This window comes from Andrena cerasifolii, chromosome 14 (genome assembly GCF_050908995.1).
Source record: "Andrena cerasifolii isolate SP2316 chromosome 14, iyAndCera1_principal, whole genome shotgun sequence".
Classification (NCBI taxonomy): Eukaryota; Metazoa; Arthropoda; class Insecta; order Hymenoptera; family Andrenidae; genus Andrena; species Andrena cerasifolii.
Genome location: NC_135131.1, coordinates 5,386,968 through 5,406,751, shown reverse-complemented (window position 1 = coordinate 5,406,751; position 19,784 = coordinate 5,386,968). Strand labels below are relative to the sequence as shown.

Genomic DNA, 19,784 nt, shown 5'->3' with positions numbered 1-19,784 from the left:
GCTTTGCTATGCTACAATCGTAAACTCAACGAGTTCTGTTATCGTGGTTATCGTTGTCTGCTAGTCTCGCGGGACATGTGATTAGTAATCGTGCATTAGCCCCCGCGGAAAGAACTGGAGCTCGGCAACGATATTATTAGCAATAACGATCGCGTCTGCCTAACTGCGCCAGGCCTGATTACAAATATCTCGCATGATGGAATCATAAGCAGCCTGACATTTGTCGATTACGATTCCCATTGTGCGATCGGCGCGGGCATTGAATCGACTCGGTCTACCACGTGGATGTCGAGCACTGACATTACCATCATCTGTCCACGGGTTCAGCGAGCGGCCGTGTCCCATGTTATATTAATTCCCCTTGTGCGTTATTAAACCGATCTCGTTGCAAACGAATGACTATCGCGGTCCACAGCTGCCGAGGAAATTGGAAAGGGGACTGGCAGATAGTGGTAATTGACGCTCAAAGATTACTCGCCGCGCTTTGAAATCTGATTACATGGGCCGGCCGAGGAGCAAAGCGCGGCTTCCCTTTGTGGAAAAACTTTGTACCTCGATTCCACCGCCGGTGGATCATAGAATGTCTGCTCGAAGCCATCGAAACTAGATCTCTGCCGAGAGGTTTTCAATCGCGTATTCTCAAGCGACAGATTTCTCGTGCGAAAGCTGCGCGCGGGGTTCTCGGGAAGCGTTTCTAAGTTTACGATTTAATGTTGACGGATCGAAGGCGGTTTCGTTGGCTGGTAAGATGATTTGTTGGGTTTCTCAATGATCGAGACCCTCGTCCTCCCTTCCGTTCTTCCTCCACCGCCGTTGCAGTATCTTGGAAACCCAATAAATCCGTCCTCCGGTAACTAGAAACACTCGAGACAGAGTGAAGTACATACCTTCGGGGAAATCCGATCTCTTCATCCAGCTCTCTCTTCTTTCTGTTTCAGAACCTGAAGAACCAGATCATGACGACGAACGTTTGGGTGGAACAAGTAAGTGCCGCGATTTTGCTTCTCAGCGCGTTGAGTAGACACGGCTACTGTACTCTTCGGCGTGTACCACCCCGTTCCCGTTTCCTCCTGAGCTCGGTCGCGATTGCGCCGGCCCCGGTGTCCGGAGTTAACGAACCGTGGTCAACTGGATTCGCAAAGCGATCCCTCAGTAGTTGAAACGGGTCGGCAGAGCCTTCTATCTTCCGAAGAAACGGAACGGTCGATTCGCCGCCGGACGAAAACGATTGGGAGAAAGAGTCTGTTCGACTAGCGAAACACGATTTCCTCGGGTAACGATATCTCGGCGAAACAGGAAAATGAGGGAATGGGGAATGGGAAAGTGGTAGGGAGGGGCCAGCCTGGCGGCGTCACTTTGACCGACAGAATCTCCCCTTTCCGCGGAGCTTGGAATTTCAAAGCAGGCAAATTTCATCTCTGCTGCCTGTCGAAATACGAATCACGGAATGCCAGCTGATCCTTATTGACGCGTCACTCCCTGTGAATCTTGCAAGCTCGATCCTCGGGTCGCGACGTTCCACGAATTTTCCTGACAACGCCGAGCTCCGTCCAAGCTTTTCACGGTATTCTGAAAATTAATCGATCCAGATCGAACGTAGTTTATCGTCCCGGGATCTCCGGCCCCGGAATCTTGTCCCCGGTAACCCAATTCCGATTTCATCTCCACGCGTAACAAGAAACCGAAAGGATCGGTTCGGATCGCGAGGCTCATCCCGGCCAAGAGTCGTAATTGAAATTGCATTCGATGCCAGCCTCTGGTTTTATCCAATAACGCGGCTCCCTTTTGCGCGAGCGGGACAGAAGTAATCCTCCGCTTTGTAACGCTCGAGGAGGCGGCAGAGTACAAGAAATCAGCCGCAACGCCCCGCCCGGGCAATTTTTCTCAGGGCCGGCTGGAATCAGCAGGCAGGCAATTGGCAAGCCAGCCCTCTGGGTTTTTTTTTTTTCGCCGCTGTTCTCCTCCCCTTTGGCTCGTCGCGATCGTTTGTCCGCATCAATAGACCTAGCGCCTCTTTTTCATGCATCGACTGGAGACGCTTCGAGCGCCTGGAATAGGGCACAAAGTAGCGGAGGAAAGCGCGCCGTCAGCCGGGATGGCCTGCCAAGTGGCCCGTTCTTTGCCGTGTCCAAGGGACTGTTTGCCATTGTCGGATGGCGCAGGAAGTTCCGCGATGCGGGATGAGTAAACAGTCGTGTAAACAGCGATCTCGAAACGTCGCCGAGAATCATTTTAGCCTTGTTGACTCGGTCTGACACGACGGACGAAGACGTCTTCGCTTCCGTCACGTAGTTGCTAGCTGTCTCTTCCGAGGGGCGGCGGTGTGTTTGCTACGGATACGGCGGGCAGGGGAGGGCAAGATATTTCTATTAACTTTCACACTTGGACCGTGCTGCTCCCCTCGAATCGATACCAAGCTGGTCTTAGTTTAGCAATCGCTTTTCGAATCTTCCCGGAGCCACCCTCCTCGGCGGCTGACTAACCCCGAACGACCGATGGTCCCCTCGGCATTCAAATTTTCCTATTTATTCTAGCGTCCCGGCCATTGTTGCCAGGAGCTGGCGCGTCTCTTCCGAATGCTTTCACGATCTATCCCCGGCTTTGCCAGCGGGGGCGAATCGACCGAACCGAACCGACTCCCCCAAGTCCCTTTACACTTCCATTCATCGCCTCGTCATCGACTTCCAACTTTCTCTGTCATTTGCATCCCTCGATCGGCCACCGTCTACGGAAGAACTCGGCGGTAGGTTTTCCAGGCCACAATTGACAGCCAAGCCTCCTCTGTGCCCCCGACGTCTTCAGCCAGCGAAATAAGCTGGCAATCTTCGGCATGCCAGCTGTACGACTCTCGCGGCTGCGAATTTCCTCTCTGGAATTCCAAGCGTGTCTCCTTTCGAGGAGATCCATCGAAAATCCTCAGAAGCAGGCCTCGCTGGGTTGCGAGACGTCGAGGGGGAAACACGCAAATTTCCAGATATCCGCGAGTTTAAAGGGTTACATCGAAGCTTCGGAGACCTCACCTCCCTCTGCCAGCGTAAATCGTGCGCAATTTCGGCCTCCGCGGATAGAAAGCCGCGTCTTCGGGGCCGATAGCTTTCCGATAAGGCGACAGCTTTCGACAATCTGGTGCAGCCAAGGGTTCTGCGCCCCATCGATTTTCGTTTTCCACTCCTCGCTCTATCTTCACGTGGAACTGCGTGTCGTTTCGCGCTGCAATTAATCTCACGCGTCGCCGTCAAACGATCGCCATAAAAATCCGAATCTCCTTCTCCCTCTACCTTTCATCGTCGCGGCTTCTCCGCGGCGCGATCCGCTCTCGCCCCCAGGGCTTCATTACGGGAATTCATGGCGTCGAAATTTTAATTTCCATCCCTTGCAGCGAGAGTTTAGAGCCCGTTTCGGTACTTCGTCCACGGCCGTAAGAATCACTTTTTTTTACCTCCGCCTGACAGATGCTTCTCAACGTGAACTCCATTGCTCAACGTTTGCGGGCGAAGAGAAAGATTCGATAGCGATCTCGGGTGAAGAATCACGAAAGAATGGAATGAGATTCAAGGGGCAGCACCCCTCCGGGTGGAAGACTAACAAGGCACATTTGTCAGACGCTTTCGTAACCGATATCCCAAACGGTTCAACTCGCGCGAGGAGGAAAGCGGTCCCGAGAAAATTGGCGACGCTTTTTTTCCTCCTCCCGCAACGGCGGCGCCACAGCCCCTCGCGATTTTACGACGTCGTACGGCTTTCCTAGCAACGGGAAGCCTTCCTTCGAGAGCGGAGAAACCCGAATGCGAACGACGACTGGGCATAATTTATTGTTCCCTCTCCTCCCAGGTACAGTAAATTTTTACGGGCCAGGAAGCGACTCGCTCGCGTCTACGAGCCTTGGATAACGAACGATCGACGTATCGGGTTCTTGCTAATCGAGGGAGTGGCGGTAAAATATGGGGCAGCTCGTGACGGTGTAATTGAAGAATTAGCAATTTTGTCGCGGCACTCTGCGAGCGGCGATAAAGGGAAGTGGTGTGGTAGTTTCCTGAGGAAATTTCGGCCGTTCAATTTAATGAGTACACCGCGTGGCGAGCGGAGCGTTAATTGCTTCAGCGCAATTGAATCGACTCGGGGCTGTGCGCGGTGTAATCGAGCGAATGTATCCCGCCAAAAAGGGCTCGCGTTGCTTGACTAAGTACGAAAGGGTTGTCGATCCTGTAATTGCTTTCAGCCAGGACAACCGTAGCTTTCCGCTAAATCACACGACGGATCTTCTTTCGAATTTCGCTGCATTTTATTCGAGTCTCGAAATCTCCTGTGGCATTGTAGAGCTCCGAGTGAGTAGTTGCGTTACTTTTAAGGGCACTAGGCAGTCGTTCCTGTCTAAAATGAAGCATTTCTGTTTCAATTAATTACAAAGAAACAAATTGAAACTGAGACTTGTTCTTTGGCATGAAGTTTATTAACATCATAAGCTTTAAAAATCTTGTTTGTTTAGTCTAAAATAGTTTATTTTGTTTTGCAATGATAACTCAGAAACGGAGGTCCCAATCGATTCAAATCAAATTCGAGCATGTTCACAAATTGTGTAGTTTCGGACCAGACCTAAATTAAAGTTAATGAAAACTCTTATTCGTTATGAAAAGAAACTAAGATATCTTTTGGGGCTTGCGGAATGGTAAAACCTCATCAGTGGGGTCTCAATGGGGTTTTAGTTTTTTTTTTCATAAAGAATAAGAGATTTCATTAACTTTAATTTAGGTGTGGTCCGAAACTACACATTTTGTGAAGATGCTCGAATTTGTTTTGAATCGATTGGAACCTCCGTTTCTGAGTTATCACTGCAAAACAAAAGAAGCTTTTTTAAAAATATTTTTTACAAAAAAAACATGATTTTTAAAGCTTACGATGTTAATAAACTTCGTGCCAAAGAACAAGTCTCAGTTTCGATGTGTTTCTTTGTAATTAATTGAAACAGAAATGTTTCATTTTAGACAGGAACGACTGCTTAAATAGTGCCCTTAATCGAACAGTAACTTTCACACACTTGGAAATTAGTCGCTTTCAATTCCGGAGCTAGGTATTTCCACTACGAGAGGGGCAACGAGTCGACGAGGCAAAAAATTGCAGTTCGATTAAGTCTCCAAATGAAATTCATTGGGGCAGAGAGCCGATCGCTCCTCCTTTTCGAGACAAGTCTTTCAAACTACTTGGCGGCTCGAGTTCATTTACTTAAAACGCGAGGTACGGAGTCGCCTCACGTGCACGCAGCAATAATTGATTTAGATTCGCGAGGAGGATCGTGCTCGGAATTTTTATCGAACGCTCGATCGGCTAGCGAACCCCGTTAATTCGCGACGAAATAACTCGTGCCCTCGAAAATCGACAAATCTCCGCGAATACCCTGCGTCTCCACGAGCATCCTAATTGCGTCCGAGTATTAATCACGAATAGATGGCGATTGGCGTAAAAATTGAACGCGAAACGGAATTCGGATGCACCGTCGACCATATTTCGTTGAATCGTTTATGAATCCTTAATCGAAACGGAGTCGTATCGTGTTTTAAATTTTCAAGCCGGGGTATCACGAATCACCGATCCGTAAATAATTAACATAAATGGTTACGATGTGTCGGCTCGTTTAATGAATATTAATTGGACGGCTTCGAAACGTTGGAGCGTTATTAAAAATCGAGCGAATTGCCCCGACGGTCCCGAAGTGGGAACGCGCGATGGAATTTTCATTCGCCGAATCGTTCGGACGTTAAGTTTCTGTATAAAATCACCGAATTCATTCGCGAGCATCAGGTGCATTCGGTGCGTCGAGATATTTCGGTCCGATCGATTTTCTTCCACCCCGAGGCGTAAATAGAGCGCAAGAATCATTTGCTCCCTAATTTTCTGTCTCGCTGGCTCCAAGGGGGTGGCAGACGAGCAAGAATCATTTTCCAATTTACAACCACCCCAAAAATTACATCGCTTCCGTTCCTCGAAACATCACGGCTGATTGCTCCCTTCGTTTCCAAGAGATATCATAAAAATCAACCCTGAAGTGCACCTAGAAATCGTCCACGCGTGGCCGAGAAGAACTCGAGGAAACACCCCCTTGCCTTCGTTTCCCTCGAATGCCACCGCGTTGCCCAAATCGCGACAAAGCTCGAAAGAAAAGGAGAAAGAGCGCGGAATGCGGCGTGTACAGGCCGGGGGCTAGGTGGAAGGGTTGGTAATTACTTTTCCTCCCACTTAATCGTTTCGGCTCGTTCGAACGCGCCGAGTCGCCCCGCTGAAAAGTGTATTCTCGCGGGCGGGCCTTTTTTCTAGCCGGCTACGGTCGGTTACTGAACTTCCAACAGCCAATTACTCGGCCTGCGTTGATTTCCTGGGGCGAGCGAGTTTCCAGGGGGGAGGGAAGGCTGCGTGCTCGGCGATGCATGCAAGTGGAAACCGTGACACCGATGGCGAGCGCGCTGGAAAACGGACGGGACGCGGCTGGATTCGTTTAACAGCGCGTGCAACTTTGCGAAACTTTCGCCGAGCATCGGTTTATCGTTGTTGTTATTCTTGCCGAGGGAGGAGACACCGAGCTCCCGAGGATTTCGCGTGGTGCACCGAGCTCTCGCGGCGTCGTGCCTTTTAATCTACCACTTCGCAGAGTGCGCGTTTGTCGCGGGTATCTGGCATTGGATTTCACGGCTGGTTGATGGATCAGGAGCTCATTAGACCGTCTTTCTTCGGGCCGTCGGGGAATACCCGCGCATCGGAATCAAAGAACCCACGAGTGTAATCCCTCTCTTAGCCCTCGAGCTTCAAGACTCTGCCCTCGACGGCTCTGTGCTGCATTGTTCTTAGTGGTTCGAGCGATAATGAACTTTAACGCCACTCCAGACGCTAAGGGCACGGAATCGAAGCGAGTTTAAGGGCCGGACGATATTGTATCGTCATTTTCCAGAGTAGCAAGTTACCTCCTCTCCAAAGGAATTATTAGTTTCTGACCCGGGGAACTAACCTACTCAGGATTTGTCCGAAGTTTAGCGCTTCCTGCGAGATAGCGAATGACGTGTCGTAATCCCATTTTCAAGATCAGTGAACAGTGGGGTGGACGGTTGACCGTATCGGAGATTAAAATTGACAAGTCGATTTTCCCGCAATTAGAATTTTCATAGACACCGATCGACACCCTGCTCCCGTCCCCCTTCCATATAGAACTATTTACCAGCGTTAACAATTTGATAGTATTAAGGCGGTCGATGGTTTCCCTGCAAATTACGATTAATACACGAAATTAGAAAGTGCATAGTGAACATCTAGCATCACTGGTGTCTCCACTTGTGCTAGAAAATCGCAACATTCTCATTGAGGTAGTGGCATTAATTGCGGCATTGAGGGCAAAAACGGACTAACCCACATTTCTGCGAAATTGAATTAATAGCAATAATGTATTCCAATAGGCTGTGCTAATTATATAAAATAGAAATTCTTTTTTTTTTCAATATGGTTTACTCTGCTTTTGCTCTAAATGCAGTGGTGCACCGTATCTAACTATTCAATCCTTCTTCCTTACAAATGATGAATTTTGGTGCTCTCTGTGCTTGCAGGAGTGGAACGATTACAAGTTGAAGTGGAACCCGGAAGACTACGGCGGTGTCTACACCCTCCACGTGCCCTCGGAGCATATATGGTTGCCGGACATTGTTCTCTACAACAAGTAAGTACCATTTAAGCTACCGAACCTCCTCGGGCGAACTGCAACTGAAATCGTACATCGTCCTCGCAATTTTAACCTCGAACTAGCTTATCAAAACGAAATTGCGGTGTCTCTCCGTGTCTAAGGACATTGGAGGGTCTCAAGCGGGGCTGTCCGATAAAATTAAGAAATATATTTAAGAACATAAACGCCCGGGTGGGTGGGCGACGGGCACAGTAGTCGGTCGCTTGACAGAAAAAGGATAAAAGAAGGGTATATACTGTCGTGACCGAGAAGCAATTTGCCGCGCGCGGCGCCTTGCGCGAACGGGTGTTGCGAGCCCGGCTGCGGAAGCAATTTGTCCGTTGCAGCGATTTTATTTTTATAACCGTGGAAAGGCCACCCTTAAACAGCTGTTCGATACGCCCGCGGAGGATATTGCAAAAGCTCTGCGCTCGGTCTCGTTCAACCTTCTGCCGGCATTGTCGTTTGTAATTTATATCGATACGTAGCAGCGCAATAAACACCAGGGCGAACGTTGGGAGAGTCATTTCGCGGGCCCGAGCGCGGGGGGAGCGTTATTGTCTCGTTCGATCAGCTGTGCACCCGCAACATCGGTACTTAAACGCTTAAATACATCGAATAGTCGTAGAGGAGCTAGGATTCAGAGGGAAAAGTGTGTGCCCCGATAAAGCGTTAATCTCTGAACTAGACGTCAATAGAGAGAGCCGTTGAAAGAGTGGCCTTAATCCCACGAAAGTCGTGAATCATCGTCGAAAACGAAGCAACCGCTTCGTATCGCCCTACGAGGGCGGTCAGCCTTATCCAACCGCCCACGCGATCCCTTCTATTCTTTTACTTTAATCTGGTCCACGTTGATCCCGCTCCTCTCATTCTTCTCCCGGGATGGATGTTGTATCGGGCGCCTGGCCGCCGTCCGTCAGCCGGGCCCCGGCTGTACCTCATAGGATTTTAGCGGAGAAGTGCAGGGAACGGTATCTCGTAAACTCCCGCGAAATATTCCCGCGGAGGTACGTGACATTCCGGGGCCATTTTGAAAATCCACGGCCACGGAGGTACGGGCCGCATACGTTGCACGTATCCCTGGCCTGGGCTAACGCTGAGAAATAGGATGTACTTGGCCGACGAGGACGACACTTTTACGAGGAAGTAGAGCCGCACCACCGACGTCGCAGCCCCGAACAACCTTGCTCGTTCAGCAACCACCGCCCTCCATTCGTCCCTTCGTAGACTTTGCTCCCTGTTATCGCTTCTATAGGTTCCTCTTTGCGGCTGACGGGCGACAATCCGAATTACGACCGTGACACTCGGGTCTACCCGCGAACCGAGCGTTAACCCTCCGACTCCTCCGATTGGTTATTTTAACGGCGGAGAAACTAACTCCATTTCGATCGGAGTTGTTACGCTCGATCCGAATCGTTGGAGGACTTGGTCTCGGCGTCGGCTGCGCTCTACGGTCGCGAATAAGCGCGCTGCTTCGAAAGGAAAACTCTGCTGCCGCGGTATCACAACAGTTTTTTCATTGAACGCGTCGCGAGTGTCACAGCCTCGACGAGTTTATTTTGATTACGCGGCGAAGTGGCTTCGACGCAACACGCGTTTTCAATGGGGAATCATAAAGAACGCTCTCGAAACTCTCGACATACATTACGTCGTTTCAATTAATCGGGGTGGGGCGGGTGAATCGATTGTCCTGGCGGCGCTTCGAAAGGCTCAAAGTATCGAGGCTTTGTAGCCCGACAGCATGGAAATAGCGCCCACCCCCGACGCCCGCCCGCGCTTCGAGATGGGTGGGTCGGGCCTGGGGAGAAGTAATTTGTATGGAATATTCGAATTCGATTAATAATTCACCAACATTGGGGGGCGTGGTGCCCGGTGAAAGGGAAGTGCCTGCTCGATATGAGATTCAGAGGGGCCAAGAAAGGATTCTTGCCTGATTTCAAGCTATCGAGAGTATAATGCGGCATCGTTAGGGTGAATTTTGATGGCGGTCGTCCGTTTGACGTCCGCGAGAACCCAGTGACCCGGTGTTCCTTTGGCTTTATCGAATTTTAAGCCTCTGTCGGAGGCAATTCGCTGTTTAATAACTTGGTCACAGCCTTGTCTCGAGGAGATGCAGGTTCCTCGATTGCTTTTGTGCGCTTTGAACCGGCAGATACCGCGAGGAATCGAATTATTAACTCTTGGCCGGAGAATTCTATTTCTTGCAACTTGTAGAATTAATGCTGTTCGCTTTCCAGCAGTATATTGAATGCATCATCTCGTTGCTCCACAAACATATTGGCCCTTGATAGAAAAGTTATCGATTTATTATCAGCGGCCAAATCGAGCAAGTAGATTCGCCATTGAAATCGATTAGAACGGAGCATTTATTATCCTACGGGAATCTATAGGCGTCTTCGTGACAATCGACCTCAATGTCAACGAAATTATCGGAGAGGGCTCCCGAGAGGCCATGGCGTACCGATTCCCCGTAACTTCTCCCTGATTAACTCTTCTCGCGTACAACTTTGAGGTCAACGCCCACCCCCGACTAGCTCAGACCACCAGCCACCCTCCGACGGTTCTTCATCAACCCTCCTGAATGTGGCGGAGAGGTTCCCTTAGGTGTGGGTGGTGTGTCAATTAAATCGAAATCAACTTGCTCCAGTAAACTTGACTTAGTCGCGGGGCGTTTGATCGTCGCCTTTTCAGCCCTTCTTGCGCGTTTCCTTCGTGCTTTGCAATAAAGTGACACTTCGCGCCGCAGCGTTAAGCGCGCTCGCGTTTGCACAGGAATCTCAAAGGGCCACCAAGTTGCCGTAATCTCTGATCACTGAAATTCTTCCATTTCCCGCGAATCGTCGGCCGCGTGTCCGATGTCGCGATGCATTATGTAAAAGTCGGTCCGTCGTGGCAAGACGTCGCCTACCAGCGCCCTCTCGTTCTCCATTCCTCTGTATTCGCCTTCGAGAGGGCAAAGTGCACTCCGTCCCGCGAAGTGCTGAACGCAGATACGATCGAGAGTGGCGGTGGGAGGCGAAACAAATTCGCCCTCGCTGTCAAGGGATCGAAACACGCGAAGAAAGTGGTATGCAGTCGAATGGCGTTCGAGAGAATCGGGGGCAAGGATCGTGTGATTCTATAGCTGGAAAGCGCAGGCAGCGGGGGAAGTAACCGTCGTTAAATACCTGAAATAAATTCGAGCAATCGACGATAGCATATTAGAAATAGAGATTAAGCTCCGTATGTCGCGTGCAAATCGAAGCAGCTTTCAAAATATTGGTAGCATAGAAGAGAAGAGACGATGGAAGTATAATAAGCATACAGTCTGGGATCAGCTTTGAAAGAAGCAGGTTTAGAGCATAAATCCGTGTCAGGCTCTTCAGCTATAAAAGCCTTATTGTACTACAAAGTCTTTGATTATTAAATATACAGTGTCTTCTTGAGCCCTCATACTTATTTCAAGCTGTATACCTTCCAAAAAAAAGTACTTATCCCCCGTTCATCCACGAGGCACAGTTTCTCTTATCTCTGCCTGACCAGATAGACGCATTCGTTCGTTATCAGCGCGCCAGAATCTTCATTAGAGCGCCGGCATGTGCGCATTTCCTCCTCGAAAGTAATTTGTATGTATACATGTAAATTAGCCAACATTTGCTGAAAGTATTTACCGAGTAAAGGGTTCTCTCGAAGAAGAAAGTTGGTTCGGTGAGAAGTTTTCTCGAAAAAGGCTTTTCCAAGGGACCGAAAGTTTGGAGGGGCTGGTTGCGAAGTTTTCGTAGGAAATCGATAAATGTTGCGAAGTTGGAGGTTCGTTAGAGAATAGGGGAAGCGCGTGTACGTCATTAAGTGATATTTATTTAAGAGCTGCTGGCAGCTGGGCGGCGGATTTCGGTTATAAAATCGATACGCTGATCCGTATCGATGGAATTACAAGGGAAAAATAACGCGAGCTTGGTTGGAAGCTACAGATGTAAACATGCAGACGCATATTTCGCCGGGAACGCAATATCCGCGGCGGTAATTGAAATCCTGGTGGTTCGGAACAAGGAATCCACTTTCGTTCATCGAATTTTACTTGCCGGTTCCGTTAAATGCAATTATCTCGCGCTGAAAGTGAAGAGGATATCGCACAGAAAGATAAGGACAATGGACGGGGAATTGGAGGGAGCCTCTGTTCCCCCGAAACGGCGCAATAACAGTAACAGTATTGGCGGTTAATCGGGAATCACTGGATTTAATCGAACTCTGCAAATGCGTCCGCGTAACAAAGCGGGGAACGTGCTGCGCCGCTGTCGCTAGGAAACTTAAGGTACGATATTTCTTTGACTATCGTTTATTCCACTCGATTCCAGGTTTAAATTGCACCACAAAGCCCTCGTCAGTAATTGAGGACCTTGCAGCAACTTGGAGTAAATTGGAAAAAACTGTTTATAAAATTATTGCGTCGACTTGACATTAAAAACAGAACACTAATTGAGAAATATACATTTTCACACAATTAGTAGTAGTTACTCGGTTGATAAATTTTTATTTCTATTTTTGGCAAAAAATATTGGGTGCAGATTCAAAATTTGCAATAAGTCGCTTATTTATTATCGGATTTGCATCAAACGTGCACCAAACGATCTACACCGCGTTCCATATAAGAGCGTACCAACGCCCCTACCGGTTTGCGATCGATCTGCGCAACTCCGACGGATCTGACACACGTGATTGGTCGTAGCACTTTCGCGATTGGTCGTAGCACTTTCCCTGCCGGTTTACTATCAATAAACAGTGTATCCCTGCGCGAAACGAGTACGCTCTAATGTGGAACGCAGCGTAGAATTACTTTACGTATATTACGCGTCATAACTCAAAAACTGTCAAAAGTAGAGTCGCGCCTCTCTTGCCGCGAAGTCCTCAATTTATAATCTCCGCGTCGCAAATGCGTACGCGATGCCCCCGACATATTGTAATTAGACGTAAACCTTTATTGGCACGTTCGTCTAGTCCCCGGTTAATTATACATTGCGAAATCGAACACATCGTCGAAACAGTTTCACGCGGGGTAGGAAAGGGCGGGGTGGCGGCAGTCGGAAAAGTTGAAATTACATGGAAACTATTTCCCCGGGGGGCTGCGCCTCGGCCTAGTGTATCCAGGCAAAACGGTTTTCGTCGAAAGTGATCCAATAGCGGGCGAAAAGCGCGGACCCGTATATTGGCTCGAAACAGATAGAGGGAAAGCGAGGACCCAATGAATTCGGCGAGGCGTCCGGGCGCAATCAACGATGCAAATGCTCAGCCGCGTAAAGGAAGCCGCTCGAAACGAGGGCAAAGTGTTTTTCGTACGCGTCCTTTCGGTTTTAATCGTCGTCGAACGTTCCTGCCGAACTTCTCGTCTGGCAACTCCCGGATCGAGGCTCGTGCATGGAAATGCGACGGGCGTGGGTGTAATCAGCTAGTCAGGGGGCCAGCTTTTGGTGGAAAGGTGCGAGCGTCTCTTTTGAACAGGGCAACCGTGCGACGAGAACCCTCCTCCGCCTCGAATAAATTGATTGTCCCGGATTTGCTCGTTAAGAAAGGACCCTGGTCACGACGGAAGGGTGATAGGAATGAATCTGAGTCTGATAAACTTGATATCCGAAACGAGTCTGCGTTCCTCCTGTTGTGCCACCGAGAAGAAGACCGCTACTCGCGAAGTAACTCTCGAGTCTCGAAGTTTTCGACACTGAAAAACGATCACCGGAATTAAAACGATCTCGCACTCCGATTCCCCCGGCGCAATCAACTTAACCCTCATCAAGCCCCTCCCATTTGCAGTCTGAACGTCTTCGGGGCTGCGCAAGCAGAGATCCCCGTTGCTTCGACCCTCGGCAATCACGGTCCGACGAAAAATTCCAGAATACGTCAACTTCCGCTGCCAGCATCCCCCGCGCAAAGTAATCCGGAGCCGCGGAAAGTTTCCCCCGCGGAAAAAGGTGCAGGCACAAAGGGAGAAGAGAGGGAGCTGGCGTGCAGCCGATACCACTGGCGGAGTCTCCAGTCTCAGTGCAATCAACGGGGGTAAAAAGGGGTGTCCTGGGAGGGGCAGGCGGGAAAGGGGCCGAAAGGGTTTGGTACAATGACCCAAGCACGCGCGTACGTGCGGCTGGCTGGGCGAAATGCAAAGTTAAAATATGCAGGGAACGTACGTGTGCCGGAATCTCGTTACTCCATTATCGCCGGATTACCGCGGCTGCAGCTCGTTCCGGTCGCGGTAATCCGGTCCGTGGCGCGCGCCAACGCGACGCGCGTTAACGAAATAACAAGGCCTCAAAGTAACCGCGGCGAACCTGCCAGCGCGATAACTCGGCGCCCCTATCGAATTGCTTAACGTTTAAAAACATCGCGCGATTACCGAGCTACACCAACGTGCGCGAGCCAGGTTCCCTTGGAACGCGCGATGGCGGCCGGTCTTCGGTTTACGATTCATCGCGGCGTCCAACGGGGTCGAGGCACGCGACGATCCTAGAATACGAGCGGCTTATCGTGCACGGTAATACATTTAACGTCTGAAAGGGTAAGCGGAGCGCGGCCCCGCTGCCGCACGGCACGGTGAATTAAAAGGAAATTGAACTGTTCGCGGGGGCATCAAAATTCGTGACTTAATGCTCGTAAGTCACGCGCCGGGGGCTTCCGTTCCGCTTCTGCCGCGCGAATTAACCATGCTTTCCCTTTAATTCGATCGCCCGCGAATGGAATATCCCGGTAGCTCTCCGTTTCCCATTTCAAGATAATTAATCACTCCGAGGTTACGTAGCAGCCGCGAGGCGTATTCTTTTAAGCGGGTTAATCGGCGCTCGGTGTGGTGAACGCGACCCCCGAAACGACTCCAAATTGCGCAGATGTCGCGATAAGGGAGACAGCTAGCCTCGAAAGATACGCCGCATGCCTCGCCTCCCCCGAAACGGCTAAATCCCAGGCGCGAGGCGTCAAAACTCACGCTGCCTCGACTATTGTCGCAGTTGTTGCGCGCATCGTCGGCTGCACTCCTTCGTTCCTGTCTTCATCACCCTCCGCCCCCTCCACCCCGCCCGCCCCTCATTCGAGCCGAGTACTCGACAGCATCCAGGCGCATTATAACGGCCTAGGTGCCGGTTGACCTAAAATATGCCAAGTACATGTGGCCCTGTTTGATCCGACCCTTGCAGCCCCGCTTCCGCCTGCTACCAGCCACCTCGTCTTCCGTGGAAACCGCCCCTGATGCCGAGTAAACGCTCCGGTGCACGCTTTCCCGCATAAACACACGCGTCTCGTCAACGCAAATTGGATGCCAGCTGATACAGGCTGATTGCTAATTGGTGTGTTTTCGCTTCTAAGTACCGAGCCTCGTTGTCGACTGTGCGAGGCTTCGTTTCCGAGTTGTTCGTGACAGGGCTCGCGGCAGGGACGGGGCGCGGGGCGTTGATTCCGCTAAGCCTGTGGGATCTTAAAGGTTGGGGCTTCCGCAAATCATCCTCGTGGGTACCACCGCAGAACTCCGCGCTACTGTGGGAGACTTTGAGAGTGTCCGGTGTATCATACCAATGGCGAAGTAATCTTTGAGACAAATAGGATTCCCTTGGCGAAGCTCTTCTCCCCCCCCCCCCCGGAAACTTGAAACTGTTTAAATCCCCGATGGAAGAATCCGCGTTGTCCTCTGATCCTGCAATTCTCGCCACCCAGTCGCGCGGATATTTGCTCGCGAGCTGGCGAACGAAATAGACTCGCGGCTGCGAGGAAACAAACCGGCGTTGTCACAGATCGCTGACCACTCCCGCGAAATCCGCGATAATCTTTTTCCACGCGGCTCGCCGGTGAACGAGTCTCAGCGAGACCATCGCTTTCACCCGACTCGTTTGTCTTGTTCCGACGAGCTGCTCGCCCCTGCATTCCCCGTTTCAATGGCCCTGTTCGCCGTGTAGTCAGCCATTCTGCGCGTCGACGAAACGATACCGAGTCTCCAATGGAACGATAATATACGCGACACGGCCGCGGCGATTCTTAAAATCCGAGGTGTCTCGTCCGCAGCCAGTCCCGATCATGCCATCCGCTCGAAATTAACTGCGATCTAACGAGCGGAGGGGAAAAATCTCGCGAAATGCAATCGCGCGATTAATACACAAAAAGCGTGCGTAATTGTTCCTTTTTTTTTTCTGTTGCGCCGAGTCGCCAGGGGCAGACGGGATGACAGGGAATGGCCGAAGTGCGCGGTGTCACGTTTTGCAATTCCGCATTCCGTGGATCGAGGAACGAAATTATGCGAATTGAAGGCATTTCCATAAAGGAGGCCACTCCTCGGAATAGAAATTTCTGGGATCCCTATTGAATATTTAAAAATTGCCAACGAACAGCTCTTCCTTATGATTATAGAAATATTTTCAGGCAAACTAAGCCATTGCGAAATATCAGAGGGTGGATCTTTCTTCGACTTTTGTAGATCGTGATGCAGGTAGGAGAGAGGTGCTCTAAAAGGGATAATTTTGATTAGCGTCCATTTCTGACAATGTTATTATAGGTATTTAAAAAACAAGTACATCAATGGAAAGCGTGTTTATTTCTCTCCAATAAAAGTATATTACAAACTCATGAATTGTAATAGAAAATAACAAAATTTTCAATTCTCAAATAAGTGGGAAATGTTGCTTTTACGACTAGCTGGTTTTAAATGGGACATTATAAGTCACGAAAGGAACACGTTAATAAAAATAAACTTATTCAGTATTACTCTTAATGATACAAAACAATTGAATCTATGAAAAAATTAACCCTTCGTACTATAAATCGTTAATATTTTTTACTGTCTCCGTTGAGTGTGACTTATCGTTAATGCTTTAGCAGCTTTTTTAGTTATAAAGTAATATTTTTTATAATTTTTTTTATATTTGATAATTCAAAAAATTCTGAAACTTTCGGGTTCGGGATGTTCCCTTGTAAGTAGTGTTGCCATAAACAGAAAAGCAACTTGCATGTGTAATGCGTTTAGAATTTTGGCAATTCGATTTGTCCCATTTACCTAAAACCTGTCCCTTTTATAGCACCTCTCCCCTCCTACTACTATATAAATTCATTATTTTCCGTAATTCCTACTTCCACGCCAGGAGATAAGCCTTTACGTGTTCCAATCGCCAGACGTTGATCTAGTTTACAGTAAAGAAAACCGAAAGACAGTTTCTCTGCCCAGCGCGTGCCTTTCCAGGCGCCCTTTAAAGGCATTAAGAGGGATTCTATGTTTCCCCAGCATGGGTGTTAATGTTTATGGTGATTTATGTCGTTCCTCGACCATGAGAAGGCTTTCTCCACCATCCAGCGAGCTTTCATTACGGTTCTATCGGCTGGAAGAATTCACGACTCACTGTGACTCGTCGCTTCTCGTGCCAGGGATATCGGCTTATCCGCTTGGAATCGGTTAACGCGTCGTTTCGAATTAAGAAACGCGACTTTCGCCTCGACTTTTCTCGCGGAAACTACATTTTCACCTATTTTTTGTAACGATCCAATGGGACGAAGACTAGGGACGACCTAGCTAGTGGAGATACAGTACAAGCCGCCTCAATATTCTCAGAGTGAAATAGATTCCAGCAATTTTTCAAGGCGAAAACACGTCGAATATTGTTCTCGCATAAATTGCAGAATTTACAAGTCTCTCCTTAGCCGCCGATGAATAACTTTCTCCATGAATCCCAATGGACCTGGCCGCTGAAACGGGCGCACCGTCGTCGCGTACGTATATGCCGAAGCGTTGTAAAGAACCGTGATCGCTACTGGTGTCCCGCTACACGTGATTCGCGGGTTCGTTCGGACGCGAATTTATCGACGAGCCAATTTTAATTGGCTAGAACCCGTCCATAGGCACGATCCTCGTAGGACGGACAAAAACGAGATGCGGAATTTGCCGTTGTGCCGCGAAACTTATATCGATCCGCCGACCGTGCCCATCTCGCGGCGCGTTCAGTAGCGTACGAACCCCGAGAGCGCCTGGAAATTCCGCAGGTCCGCCAAAATTCTCCAAGTAAACCCACAAAAGTGTGGCCAAATGACGATGCCCGGGGGGCAATCTCGTCGGACATAAATCTTTTGAAATTCCTCCCCGAAAGGCGGACAAAGGGGAGGCTGTGTTCTGAAACACGCGTACGCGATGCAAACGACCTTTTAATTACCCGCGTTACGCGCTAATGAGCCTTCATAATTGTGGTGGAAAGAGTGGATGTAAAAACCAGAAGCTGAACCTGTTCGCGGGCAACGTTTTGAAAGAGAATCAACGAGAAATGCGGCTGCAACTGTGAGATCCAGGTGCATGAGAATTTTCGCAATCGGTGCAGCCAGCCACCCCATTCAAATCGCTGGAAGTGTGAAGCGAGTGGGGTGTCGGTGAAATATTTGCCTCGCGTATCAAATTAAATTGCTTTTTTCCCACCTAGCCGGACTGACCAAAATCGCAAACATTTTTCGAGGGAGTTTCCCATTATGAAGACGATCCACCGGTGGCTACGTTCAATGTTACGCTCCACATAGTACGCGTTTCGCGTATTTCTGTGGCGGCCAGAAAAATTTAGGGCCACCCTTTGTACACTGAAAGTAAATTAAGCGATTATTAATGTCGGCTCGGTCACGTTTCCTCGAGATGTTCGATAAATCCCTGTGGCGGTGGCACCCCGGTCGAAGCACGGAACAGTTTCCACGCCACTGGGAACATTCCACCCTCCGGCTCCACCCCGAGTCACGCTCAATGGCAAACTAAATCTCAAGGTTTAAGGAGAGATACATGCTGCCTGCCCCACCGAGGCAACGGCAGTAAATTTCCCAACTTCGATACGCGTTTTTCCTTTATTCCAGCGCGAGGGTGCATCGACCCTGAGAGGGATAGGGGGTGGTCACCCCCGAATCCCTGCCCTGGACTGTTTTATTTTTAATCCTGAGAGGCGATCGCGCTCGAGGGAGTGCGGAATAATTCGCGAAACTGCTTCCACGGCGCCGAAAAGGGTGCGGGGAACGAGTTTAGGGCCATTTGCCTTCGGCTAAGGGAGGATTGTTTATCATACCACCCGCGGAATTGTTGAAAATATCCGCCGTAGTGTCGGTGCTCCGCGGAGTAGGAGAACAAGATACTCCGCATGGTACGTGTCGCTCGATCTCGCGGCTGGATAATAGATGGAAAAGAGCGGGGCGGGTGGAAGCGAGGAATTGAATGTCCTCGGCGGAGATCTACGAGAGGACAATGTACTTTTTCAAGCGTGTTCGATGTCGGTCGAGTAGACGGCCGCGCTTAAAAGGGACGTCAAGTTTGAAGATTTACGCGGCGTCTGCTCGCAAGAACCGTCACGCGGCACGCTGTCTGAGGGTAAAAAAGGCATGATTAATCGAGAAATCCCCGAACTTCTTTGGCCCGACTTGCGCGGATCCCGAACTCTTCTCTTCCATCGCGCCGCGAGTTTCCTTGCTGCTTGATGGTTATGAGAATTGTTACTCGATTCTTACACACCCTCGAAGACACTGTGCTCCTGTCGCGGGGAAGAGGAACAGAGATATCCCCTTCCGCGGTTAAACGAGTGGCCAGATAGAATCCCGCGCAGGAGCGCCGTCATTACCATAACATTAACCCCGCAGGCCCGAAAGCATCCACTTAAACTTTCTCGCGCTGCTCCTCCGGCAGGAAGATCGTGCTTCACACCTGTTAAAACGTCGCGAGCAGCCGCGTCACGGCTCGCGTGTTCGACCTGGGTGAAAATTCGTAATTACGCGACGTCCACTCGGGAACGGGGATGATTTCTCCCGGAGAAGCCGCGAGCACAAAGCTCTCCCGAGGTCCGCAAGACTCGGAGTTGCGTCGCGTTTAAAACGTCACGTCCCAGGCTGTCGCCACGAAATTATTGCCCACGCATTGTTCTTGCGCTGCCGCGTAGCCGTTGCGGCAAGTCCGCGACCATCGACTTCCGCCCACGCAGCCAATTTTGCACGGTTAAGCCGGGAGGCTGGTGCAGTGTTAATTTACAGCGCATCGAGCCCCGCTTATGCGAATTAGAACGCCTCCCTTCACCATTCACCTCCGTAATCGTTCTCTGTGGCCCAATGATGGCCCTCCGGTAGGGATCGCCCTCGAATCGAT

At 50.0% G+C, this 19,784-nt stretch overlaps 1 protein-coding gene across 1 annotated transcript in view; it reads left to right on the top strand.

The window, feature by feature from the left end:
- Nachralpha1 (nicotinic acetylcholine receptor alpha1) overlaps positions 1-19,784 on the top strand; it is a 110,328-nt gene that overhangs the window by 66,409 nt on the left and 24,135 nt on the right. The window contains exons 3-4 of the mRNA XM_076826058.1: positions 939-983; positions 7,584-7,693. Coding sequence (XP_076682173.1) covers positions 939-983; positions 7,584-7,693 — 155 coding nt within the window. The remainder of the gene's footprint in view (positions 1-938; positions 984-7,583; positions 7,694-19,784) is intronic.